Source organism: Babylonia areolata, chromosome 18, assembly GCF_041734735.1.
Source record: "Babylonia areolata isolate BAREFJ2019XMU chromosome 18, ASM4173473v1, whole genome shotgun sequence".
Taxonomy (NCBI): Eukaryota; Metazoa; Mollusca; class Gastropoda; order Neogastropoda; family Buccinidae; genus Babylonia; species Babylonia areolata.
In genome coordinates this window covers 5358217-5370716 of record NC_134893.1, presented here as the reverse complement: position 1 = coordinate 5370716, position 12500 = coordinate 5358217, and the positions used below count along the sequence as shown (strand labels likewise).

The window sequence follows — 12500 nt, the reverse complement described above, 5'->3', positions numbered from 1 at the left end:
AGTGGATTAGCACAGGCTACATACATGTATGCTTCTTAACTTCCAGACCCCAGGGCAAACATAGAGAGACGAGACTGAGGCAGGAATAGACACTGAGTAAGCAAAGAATAAACACAAAAAACGTAACATCAAAAGGATAAGCTACTTTCCAAAAGCATGGACACTCCTTCGGTTGCTGACATTCGAACCCAACATTCCTTCGGTCATTAGAAACCCCGTGTGACATAACTCCAGCCTCATACCACCTTCAGCCACTCTGACTTAAAAAGTAAAATCCTCAATCTCATTCCTGTGGTAGATTTAACGGCTTTAGCAATGCAGTTCTGGAGAGATTATCCCCACCGTTATGCTTTTGACTTGCCAGCTATAGTTTCAGGCAAAGATTAGTTGAATGTTTCAGGCTCTTTGCTCGCTGCCATTTTGAATCTTCTGTTGAAGACACATTAACTTTGTGAAGTTTTCGTCCGGTAGGCTAAGGCAGTGCCGATAATTCAAGACGCTGGCATGACGTTTATGTCTCCCTTGGCGAAGGACAAAATGGCGTCATCGTAATGATGACGTCTCATTTTTATTTTGACATCCTTCAACGTGCGACATTCTTCTTCTCCTCTGGTACTTCGTGCAGTTTGTGATGTTTCTATCAGTGGTGAACTGAAACTTTCTTTGAAACCGTTTTACAGAACTCGTGTGCGAGGTTATTCTCTCTCTCTCTCTCTCTCTCTCTCTCTCATGAACGCGCGCACGCGCACAATACATACGCACATGAATTCAAACATGCCCGCCCATATTGTGCTTGTCTGCAGAGGATTCAGTAGTCCCCCCCAAAGTCGCTGTCATTGACAGGATTAAATATTTGTTGCACCAGAAATATCTTTAAGCTTCTTTGCAGAGCCGTTTTTAAAACGGCAGAACGGTTGTTGATCTGCACTTGTTTTCCTCTACACCCCTTGTGTGGTTTGTGTGTGTGTGTGTGTGTGTGTGTTCGTGTGTGTGTGTGTGTGTGTGTGTGTGTGTGTGTGTGTGTGTGTGTGTGTGTGTTCGTGTGTGTGTGTGTGTGTGTGTGTGTGTGTGTTCTTGTGTGTGTGTGTGTGTGTGTGTGTGTGTGTGTGTGTGTGTGTGTTCGTGTGTGTGTGTATTCGTGTTCGTGTGTGTGTGTGTGTGTGTGTGTGTGTTCGTGTGTGTGTGTGTGTGTGTGTGTGTGTGTGTGTGTGTGTGTGTGTGTGTGTGTTCGTGTGTGTGTGTGTGTGTGTGTGTGTGTGTGTGTGTGTGTGTGTGTGTGTGTGTGTGATAGAGACAGACAGACAGAGGCAACGCGTGAGAGTGTGTTTAAGTGTGTGTGTGAGAGGGGGAGGTGAGGGGGTGCGGGGGCGGGAGAGAGTGAGAGAACGGTGTGTGTGCATGCGTGTGTTTGTGTGTGTGTGTGTGTGTGTGTGTGTGTGTGTGTGTGTGTGTGTGTGTGTGTGTGTGTGTGTGTTTGTGTGTGTGTGTGCGCGCGCGCTCGCGCGCATCTAGGTATACAAGTGCGTGTATCCATACTTGAAAGTTGAATGTGAATTCGAGCGCTAGCGCATGCAGTCTAGCGAATGCTCCCAATGATGCACTGTTGTTGTGATTCACTGACTCACACTAGCAAACAACCCCCCCCCCCATAAAAAAACCCCAACAAAACTAGCGTCTTTGTCAGCAGCACAACCACCTTTGTCAATAATGACACACATACACCTCCCCTCAGACAAAATGAAACGTGGCCCCAAAAAGCATTTAATCCACATCGTTTTAGACAGGTAACGGGACAAGATTAACGTGGATCAGCACATGAGAGGACGGTGATAAGCAGGGAAAGGAGGTGGTGTGAGGGGTGGTTGGGAGGGGGCTGACGGGGAGGGTGTGTGGGTGGGTGAGGGGGGAGCGGTGTTTGGAGACAGGATGCGGCAGGGGAAGTGGTGAAAGATAAACGGACAGGCAGAGGTGGTGGTGGTGGTGGGGTAGGAAGGGAGAGAGGTGGGGGGGGGGATGAGGGTGTTGGGGATGAAGCCTCAAGGCAAAGCACACACACACACAGTCAGTGGGTGCATGCAGTGCAGCAAACACAATCATTATGACAGGTCTGACACAGCAAACAACACACACACACACACACACACACACAATGCACGCACACACAAGCGACACCCACACTTGTGCATGTAAACAAACGCACGTGCACACACACACACACACACACACACACACACACACACTGCACGCACACGCTCGCACGCACGCAAGCAACACCCAAATTTGTGCATGTAAACAAACGCACGTGCACACACACCACACGCAAGCAACACCCAAATTTGTGCATGTAAACAAACGCACGTGCACACACACACACACACACACACACACAGCGATCGTGGACACGGGCGACTCGGAGAAAGAGAGAGACAGGGTCGAGCGAGAGAAAGAGAGAGAAGGGGGCAGAGAGAGAGAGAGACAGAGACAGAGAGAGAAACATAAAGTTTGACAGACAGAGACACAGCTGGAAGTAGAAGGGGAAAGAGGAGGAGAGCACCGGCCGACCCGGTGTCAAGACACAAACGTCACAGGTCACCAGTTCAAAGCCCACCTTTGACAAACTCATCCATCTCTTACACGCGACTATTCATAACTTCGACAACCCCCCGACTCGGCGCCAACAATGGAGACCGATTTATGGCCGAACGGCTCTTTGAAAGCTGGAAACTCCTTCCATGGCAAAAACACGAATGCGTACAGTCTCCGCCCAGTTGAACTGAGTCCCGTTAGATCTTAATTGTTTAGAACTGAGGCCCAACCCGTGTCCTCTGTGACATATATGTACATTGATGCGATGAAAATCAATACACAGAAAAGTGAGAAGAGAAAAACAGAGAGACAGACAGACCATTGTAATTAAAATTAAGTCACCACCTTTATGATCGTTTAGAGAAAAACTGCACACGTAGCTGTGCATAACGCACATAACAGAAACCTAAAACACACACTTTAGAGACAAACGCACACGTTTACTGTATTGACAGAGATCAAACAGAATCATATCATAAAAAAATGACCGCAAAAAAAGTATTGAGGAATGATTTCAGGAACGTCATCTCCATAACAGAGATTAAGCACGTCCTTGCGTGACCAGCTGAGAGTTCGCTGGCACGCACTTCTTTTTATCCAGTGAGTAGTAACTGCCAAAATTATTGCACATACGTCTGAAACAGATGCACACACACACACACACACACACACACACACACACATTATTTGTAAATATATACTTCGCCTTCCAGTGCCGAACTCTGGACAAAGTGGGCGTTTGAATTCACTGTAAAAGGCCGTACCCTCCCACGGCCCTTTCACCTTTCCACATATATATGTATTATACATACAACACAAATGGATACACTGACAGACAGACACACACACACACACACACACACACACACACACACAGCACACACAGAGAGAAAGAGTGGGGGTGGGGGACAGAGATCTATGGAGACAGAGAACCCGACCAACCAACCGACAGACAGAAAACAGAACGGCTAATAGAAAGACAATATAACAGGTGAGAAAGAGGGACACGCTCGTGTCTGCCACTGCTTTAAAAAGAAAAAAAAGAGAAAAAAAAAGAAGTTATATTCAGCGTCTAACAATTCTCAGCCAGTAATTTCATTGTACTCACAACATGGCACACAGTACTGATCATACAATATATAACACGGCCATCAGTCATTCCCTAGATCTGCTCATCCCCCCCACCAGTCAGTCAGCAACAGACAGGTCTAAAACCCAATCGGGCGCTTTCGGACCAGCCGATCCGCGGCAGTGCCTGAGGCGATCCGCGCTCTTCTTGTATAATCGGCTTTAGCACCTGTGGGCCAGGTCGCACTGAGTACCTGCCGAACCCTCCTTCTGCACACGCAACACTCCCGACAGTGGGAGGTGGGGGGGGGGATGAAGGGGGGTGGGGGGGTATTGTTTGCCGGGACAGTGCTCACGGGGGTCATCAGGCGTGAACCGCTTTGATCTTGGGGGAAGTTGGGTTGGCGGATGTGAAGGGTCCTCGGGTGTGGAGCGAGGCGCATGATCGGTCACGCCCGAGCAGGGCTGTAAGTCCAAGCTGGCTGAAAGACTTCGCAATCGAAACACAGGACAGCAATACAATGGACGATGAGTGGTCAGCCTTTTGTCAACAGCAGGTTGCTGGTTGTGTAACACCGACGCCCAGTAGTGCCCACAACACCTCGCCGTCCCTCCATCCCCACCTCTGCGTGTGGACTGTCTCTCTGCTGTTCCTTCTCTGGAGGAAGGTGGCAGAATGGTTAAGACGCTCAGCTGCCAATACAGAGAGTCCGTGAGGGTGTGGGTTCGAATCCCGCTCTCGCCCTTTCTCCTAAGTTTGACTGGAAAATCAAACTGAGCGTCTAGTCTTTCGGATGAGACGATAAACCGAGGTCCCGTGTGCAGCACGCACTTGGCGCACTGAAAAAGAACCCATGGCAACGAGAGTGTTGTCCTCTGGCGAAATTACGTAAAATGAAATCCACTTTCATAGGTACACAAATATGTAAGCATGCACTCAAGGCCTGACTAAAGCGCGTTGGGTTATGCTGCTGGTCAGGCATCTGCTCAACAGATGTGGTGTAGCGTGTATGGATTTGTCCGAACGCAGTGACGCCTCCTTGAGAAAGTGAAACTGAAACTGTTCCTTCTCTTCTATTCCTGAGTGTGTGAATGTGTCTGTCTCTCTCCCAATCCAGTTTCTTTAAACGAGTTACACACGCGCGCTTCAACCAACCACCGGAAAAAAAGAAGAAGAGAGAGACAGAGAGAGAAAAAAAGAACCACCCCACTCTGTCTTTCCATGACTTTTGATCTCAAGCACTGCTTGTCACTGGAATATGAGATGACCAGTTTTGAGTTTTTCATTCATAAGTACATGTACATGCAGTGCGTGCATTATTGTGCCTCTCCGTGCCTTTCTTTTTTTCATTTTTTTTTCACTCGTGATTTCAGGGACAATAGTATGCATGTGTGCTGAAATTGTATGCTTAGACAACAAATAAACTAATTCCCATATTCTATCACTTGGCAATAAACGGTCTGTGATCTTTGATATCGTTTGACTGTGATGTGCGCTCTCGTTTACCAAACCATTATGTTTGTCTGTTGATGTGTGTGTGTGCGTGCGTGCGTGCGTGTGTGTGTGTGTGTGTGTGTGTGTGTGTGTGTGTGTGTGTGTGTGTGTGTGTGTGTGTGTGTGTGTGTGTGTGTGTGCTCGCGCGTGCGTACACGGGTGTGTATGCGTGCGTGCGTCTGCCTACCTGAACGGCACAGTTGACGAAGCAGTTGTTCTCGCCGGGCGCATTTCGCAGTCCTTTCGTGTTGGAGAAGGCGATGGACAGGCGAGGGTCCCACGTGTCCAGGTAGGCGTTGGCACAGTGGGCAGGTAACAGGTCGTCCAGCTCGTCCACCCGCTCCCCCATCTTCTCTCTCTCTCTCTCTCTCCCTCCCTCACTGACCCAACCACCTCGGTATCTGCATCGCCAGGGCCGACTGAGAGGAGCAGCAGGGCGAGAGAAGGGGAATAGAAGGGGCTGTCAACAATACTCCGTGGACAAGGTCGAGACTCCGCTCCCTGGGTCAATACTCCGAAAGCTGAGTCAGGGAGTGTAGTAGGCCCCTGGCCAAGGTCGGCGGCGCTCCAAGGTCGAGGTTAAAAAAAACCAAAACAAACTTTTACGAAAAACAACAGATCATTCCACACAGAGGAAGGTCGGAACTCCAGCGGCGAAGGCCAGACTCCAGAGGAAAGATGTGAACAAGAATTCCACTGGCGAGGATGGAAACTCCTAGCTGGTCAGGTTGTACCAAGGAGACGCTGAAGCTGGTTTCTTGAAAGCTGCTTCTCCTTGGGTCACACGAAAAGACGCGTGTTGCCACGGGCTTGCTGGGTCATGTGTGGTGGACTTGCCGGTCTTTTTTTAAAACAGCCTCTATCCTTCAGCTCAAGGCGAAAAGTGGTTGTCTCCAAGGTCCTGTAACAGAATTTACAAAGTGAAAACAATAGTGCGATAAAATATGACCAGAATATTGAAGAAATGAATATTTTCTTTAATTAAAAGCCGGAATTTCAATAAGATTTAATCCTATTTATTAGGCATGTGTTTTTATTATTGACACAGTCACTTTGCCGTATGGTGCTCCACATTCTGGCTCTTTCAAATACCAAAAGCCAACAAGGCGCAAACAACCAACCAACCAAACAAATATATACATTATATATATATATATATATATATATATATATATATATATATATATTAGATATCAGAAGACAGAAGAGAAAAAATGTAACTTAGGCAAGCTGGGCTGCAGGTCAGCACATGTGACCTCAACAAGAATATCAATAACAGTACAAATTGAAATAATGGATATTTTATCTCATTTACACAATAAAAGCCCCAATGTCAAAGGTGACATCATCCAGGGAAAAAAAACAAACAAAAACCGCTGAATGATGAGCACACACAAGTTATGTGCTGACATGTAAAGTGCATCGTATACAGTTTCTGACATTGCAACGACTGAAGACAGAGGGTTGTGGCCAGGTTTCCATGTGTCCACTACCATTTCATTTCGTTTTTTATACTGAAATGATTTAAATGTTTATCAATGCTTAAAAAAAGAACTGACACAAGAAGGGGGAACAGATGGTGAGCTAAAGAGAACGAGAGAGAGAGAGAGAGAGAGGGGGGGGGTGCGGGGGAGGGAGGGGGTGTTAGACAAACAGGCAGGTAGACAGGCAGGCAAACATACACAGACAGACAAAAAGCAACAAGATATCACAGAAAAAAGCGCAAAAACCACAGGTGATGAAAAACCAAGTGTAACCAAACAAAACAAAAACAAAAGTTGGCATATTCAGCTGTATGCTTTACGAGTTAAAAGTACACCCAGTTTCATACACATTCGTTAGATGTATCGATAAAAGAATAAAAACAGCGTTTAAAAAAAAAAAAAGAGGGGGTGGTGGGGCGTTTTGAGAAAAAAAAAGGACCGCATTGTAAAACTGCTTCGATCTCCACCTACATGCAGACAACCAGACACAGACACGCTCACAAACACACTGTATCCGCATCATCCCTATTCACTTCCACACCGCCCAGCTCTCAAACAGCCTTACCCAACAACTGACCAAACATTCCAACAACAGTTTCCCTACAACAGAAACAGGTATTTCCCCCCATATAATATGGGACCCTGAGACTCGGACAACAGTCGGCTCCATGGCAACAAGGTCGACATTCAAAAATAACCCAAAGCGGGATTTAACACCCACACCCACATGGTAGTGAGTCATCATCCTACACCCTCCCCCCCCCCTCCCCCACTTCCTCTCCCAGGACGCCCCCCTCCCCCTGCCCCTCATCAGCAGCAATCCAGGTGTGCTTGCAACACACGTGGAACAGACACGGAGGCAGCGCGCGCAGGGCAGCGACCGATCAATTTCCGTCATTGCGCGTGCTGTAGATTATGCATGCATCCCAGTGGCTTCGTCCCAGGGCGGGAACACACGGAGAACAGAACGATACAATCATGATAAGCTGTCACCCACCCACCCACCCACACACACACACACACACACACCAACACACCGCTGTGCAGCTGACGTCTCGCTGTACCGCCAACCAATGTCTTTATTCCCCAGTTTTTCTTTGTTCGGGGCCGGAGTGCTGCTGAATGAAAAATGTCTGTATGAGTTCGTTTTTTAGACTTGTGCGCGCTCATGCAGGAAGCAGAGAAGGTTTAGCTCTTTGTCGGTTGGATCGGGAGCGCGAGCGGGTTACTGTGCGATTTTGATTTTTCAAAATATAATGTTTTCTTTGTTATTTATTCATTTTTTTGTCCCTTGCAGTAATTAAAGGTGATATTTCTCATACTGAAACATCATCATCATCATTATCAGTATTTTGCACACATATCATTGCAGACAAAATACACCATAAACACAATAAGCTATTGCAGAGTACTACAGCGACAACAAATTAGCAGGGGTTTTTCTACTTCGTAAACATAATAGACAGATAATTAAATAATAATGTTTTTATATTTATTTATTTATCTCTTTATTTATTTATAAAATTCATTCATTCATGTCCAGATATATTTGTTACCTATTCATTTCTTTACTTCTCTATTGCACAACCGGCTGTTACTCGCGTAAGACAAAACAAATTTGTTCTTGCAAACAGTGTTCCCCAAATCATCAATTCTAGTAGGAATTTTAATCGTTTAAAATTAAACAAATAATAATAATAATAATGGTATTTATATAGCGTTGAATCTTGTGCTTTCGCACCAGTCATTCTCACGCACGCATAACTCTAAAACTGGAGAAACTGAAGACAAGGAAGAGGCAGGGAAGGGAGGCTATTTTGGGAAGAGGTGGGTTTTAAGGCCAGACCTGAAAGAGCTAAGTGCGGTGGAGACTTGACGAAGCGAAAGAGAAAGTTCATTCCAATTGCAAGGTCCAGAGACAGAAAAAGAACGGCGGCCAACAGTCGAGAGTTTGAATCTAAATAAACTGATAGATTAATAAACCGTTAGACAAGGAGAGACAAAAGATACAGAAAAATAATAGCAAATAAACGAGATTTGTAAAAGAAAAACACAAAGCAACCTCAGCGTACTAAACATCTTTATTTTCTCATTGACTTAATTGCCAGCATTTAACTCAATCAAAACTACAGGACAAATAAAATCGTAAAACAAAAACTGCAACAACCACTTTGTTGAAGACTGACAGACTATAACTTTTATTATGAAATTACCCAATAACATGACCGCTGCCATAACTAGACACAATGACTGAGTGAGACCTCACTAACTGCGTCACACGAAGGGAGAGAAAACGAGAAGGAAAGTTAATTTGGTTGTTCTAAAGCAACCGCCGGAAAACAAGTGTTTCATGGCGACACCCCACGCAGTGACAGGAATAGGATGCGTCACTTTCACCTGCTGGTGATTTGACATCATTGGCTCTGTCGTCACCAGGCAGGGGGCGTAATTTGTGATGTGTCATTATCACTGGGGGCTGCCTGGTTGATTGCATGCTGCTAGCCAGTGATGGGAGGTGGGGGGAAGGATGGGGGTTCCACGGAAGATGGATGGTGGGGAAGGGTCTGGGTGAAGAGGCGTGGCAGGGGGTTGAGATGCTGTAACACTGAGTCCTCAACAACCGTTCTGCTGCTGTTGGTGCTGACAGCAGTTGTGTTGCTGTTGTGTTTTATTTTGTGCGTTTAACCACAAGGGAAAGACATGAACGCGCGCTTTATGTAAATCAGCGAAATGAAAACCTAAAATACTGGTTTGAAATTAATATGAGAAGATATTTACCTACCTACATTTCATCGTCAATACCCCCCCCCCCCCACACACACACACCACTGTGTGTGTGTGCGCGCGCGCGCGTATATGTGTGTGTGTATGTGTGTGTGCGCGCACGCGCGCGTGTGTATGTGTGTGTGTGCGTGTGTGTGTGTGTATGTGTGTGTGCGTGCGTGTGTGTGTGTGTTCGTTCTTTAGCGGCTTTTCACTATCAGTGATAGACGATTAAAAAAGAAAAGAAAGAGGAGGGGGTGGGGGTGGGTGGGAGAGAGGAAGAGGAAAACAGAAAAGGTAGAAAACTACCAAAAAATGCATAACTAACGTGCAATTACATTTAACAGTAACAATTCTATAATGATAATGATAACCAGAAACATTTAACACAGTTCTGAAGTACATTAAAGGAATGTAGAAATAGGGCTATGAGCTAATGCCTGTGAAAGTTCGACCATAAAAACCTCGTCAGAAATAACTTTCCAAAAATCATCTGCAGAATAGTTATTCTCTATACTTGGGCAAGAAGGTACGTAACTGTTGACAGTGAAACAAACAATGATGCAAGCTGAACTGCTTACCACAGATGCATGTAACATTTTTACTATACTTTGTCTTCAGCGCATCAAGTTTCATACGGAAGAAAGTAGAGGTTATTAATCTTGTATAGCAAGCTGATGGATTCGGTATAATAATAATAATGTACATTTATATATATATATATATATATATATATATATATATATATATATATATATATAGCCCTTTCTCACTATGAGCTCAGGGCGCTTTACATGAAAGAAAAATATTACAAGTAACATAAAACATTCATGACCACTCTTTCTCAAAAAAACCCTCCCCCCCACACTCCCTTTCCCACTCCACATACATCCAAAGTGAGCTGACATGGGTGGTGTTGGAGAAAAGGTATCTTTTCTTTCATAATATTCTCGGGGAATAATGTGTGTGTGTGTGTGTGTCCCAAAAGTGGCCATACCAATTTCAGACATCATCAAAAATGCATATGGAGTGACGAGGACAAAAGCACGTCCGACTCTGCACCCGTAACCACTCACTCAAAAGACAAAACAGCGGACAATGGATGACTGTTGAGTGAAGGAAGAACCCCAACCATAGAGTCTATCAAAGTCTGTTACTGCACAGGCGACGGAACTACGGTTTTCGTCAGGATCATTACGGTCTTCCTGTGACCCAACTCGCAAGTTTTGATTTCACGACAGCCGTTCGCTTTCCTCCAAACAGCGTCAGTCTGTTCTGTCACAGACTTTATTGTTTCACTGTACACACACACACACACACACACACACACACGCACACACACACACACATTACCTTTACTACCAACTCTCGCGTGAACATCTTTTCACTATTTCTTTTAATTTGCTTTCATACAGCCTCTTTTCGGGACAGTATAATATGCTGTGCATGTTTTGGTACTGGGTTTCAATTACTCACCAAGTCTCATACAAACCTTTAAAAATGAATAAATATCAGCTTTGTTCCGTTTAAAAAGTGTACTTTTTTTTGTGGTTTTCTGCAAGAAAGCAAACGATGGACGGGAATCACGCATTCGTGGGTCTGCACGATGTTTACCTGTGCGACAGTGATGGAGAGGGTCCTCAACCTTTAGGTCAGATGGCGGTTTTCATGACCTCACCACTCGGCAAAAGATCGCGCTCATCTGACGGACTATCCCGTGTCCAGTGAGTGGTGTCATTGTCCTGTGATGTCCAGTGAGTGGTGTCATTGTCCTGTGATGTCCAGTGAGTGGTGTCATTGTCCTGTGATAGTCTGAGTGTCAATGACACCTATCCCCACCCAGAAGCCACAAATGTAGCACGTACACAGGTCGATTACCTCGTGTTTGTCATAGGTTGAAAAAACAGAAGAAGAAGAAGAAAAAACAGGTGTGTAGCGGTGGAGGTATATGTGTGGGGGAGGCAGAGGGGGAGGAGATAGAATGACAGTGTCGGTGTGTGTTAAGGGATGCTCAGGCTCGACTTTGATCACGCGGTTTATTTTGTATGAAAGGCAAAGAAAAATAAGAGGAAATGTAACATTCTTCTTCATTTCAATTATCAAATGCAGTCAGCTCTTTGAAAAGTTTCTCCAAACCGGATAGGACTGAAACTTTTTACATTGTGCATATTGATAAACATCAAGACCAACAGAGCGGGTGGATGGAAGACAGGAGACAGATAGGACCACAGAGAGAGAGAGAGACAGAGACAGAGACAGACAGACAGACAATGAGAACAGTCAAACAGAGACTGCACATCCCCAAGACAGGTTTCAGGTTTCTCTCCGACTCTGCCGAACGTCAGTTTGCAATCAATTCATCCATGAACTCGCTTAACGCCTTTTAGTGATACAGATCCTCTTTAAAACTCCTTATTTTGCAAACACTGAATATGAATGTTGTTCGTCAGGGGCCTGCCTACTGGTATACTTGACGTCAAAAACACGTTTCTGTGCACCTGCCCTGGGCATATTGATACCCCAATCAAAGGCGAACGCACGTCGCTGTTAAAAGGCTACCTGGCTTTCACACTGCAATGCACACACACACACACACACACACACACACACACATCCATGCAAGCAATGGGCGGCTGTTCAAAAGATACGCAATATTATTCCGCTGGCAATCTGCCAACTAAACTGGGCACGAGCCCAACTCACCGAGTTTGGATCCCCACCCCCCACTCTCCCCACCCCTGTTTTCTCCCTCCTGGTTCCCCCTAATGCCTGTCCCCGTTTTGTCCCAATCCGAAGCCCCTCCCGAAAGAAACAACCCTCTTACACCTCTCCCTCCTCCTTTCACCCCCTCCCTCCCCTTCCTCCCCAACCCGCGGCCCTCTCTCCCCCTCTGTGCGATAGTGACAGTGACATGGAGGTGTTGATGCTGGCATGGTGCCAGGGCTACCTGGATATTAGCGCATGTCGAAGGGTAGTGTAGTGTCCTGCTGGGCTGATTGTCGTTCGTCTGTCCTCAATTCTGTGTGTGTGTGTGTGTGTGTGTGTGTGTGTGTGTGTGTGTGTGTGTGTGTGTGTGTGCTTTTGCACGCGCTCATGTGCGTGCT

At 45.9% G+C, this 12500-nt stretch overlaps 1 protein-coding gene across 4 annotated transcripts in view; it reads right to left on the bottom strand.

Moving 5' to 3' along the window:
* Positions 1–12500, bottom strand: part of LOC143292383 (uncharacterized) — a 59299-nt gene that overhangs the window by 41602 nt on the left and 5197 nt on the right. For all 4 annotated transcript variants that reach the window (XM_076602600.1, XM_076602601.1, XM_076602602.1 and 1 more), the window contains exon 2: positions 5337–6050. In XM_076602600.1, the coding sequence (XP_076458715.1) occupies positions 5337–5498 (162 nt within the window). In that variant the 5' untranslated portion in view covers positions 5499–6050. The remainder of the gene's footprint in view (positions 1–5336; positions 6051–12500) is intronic.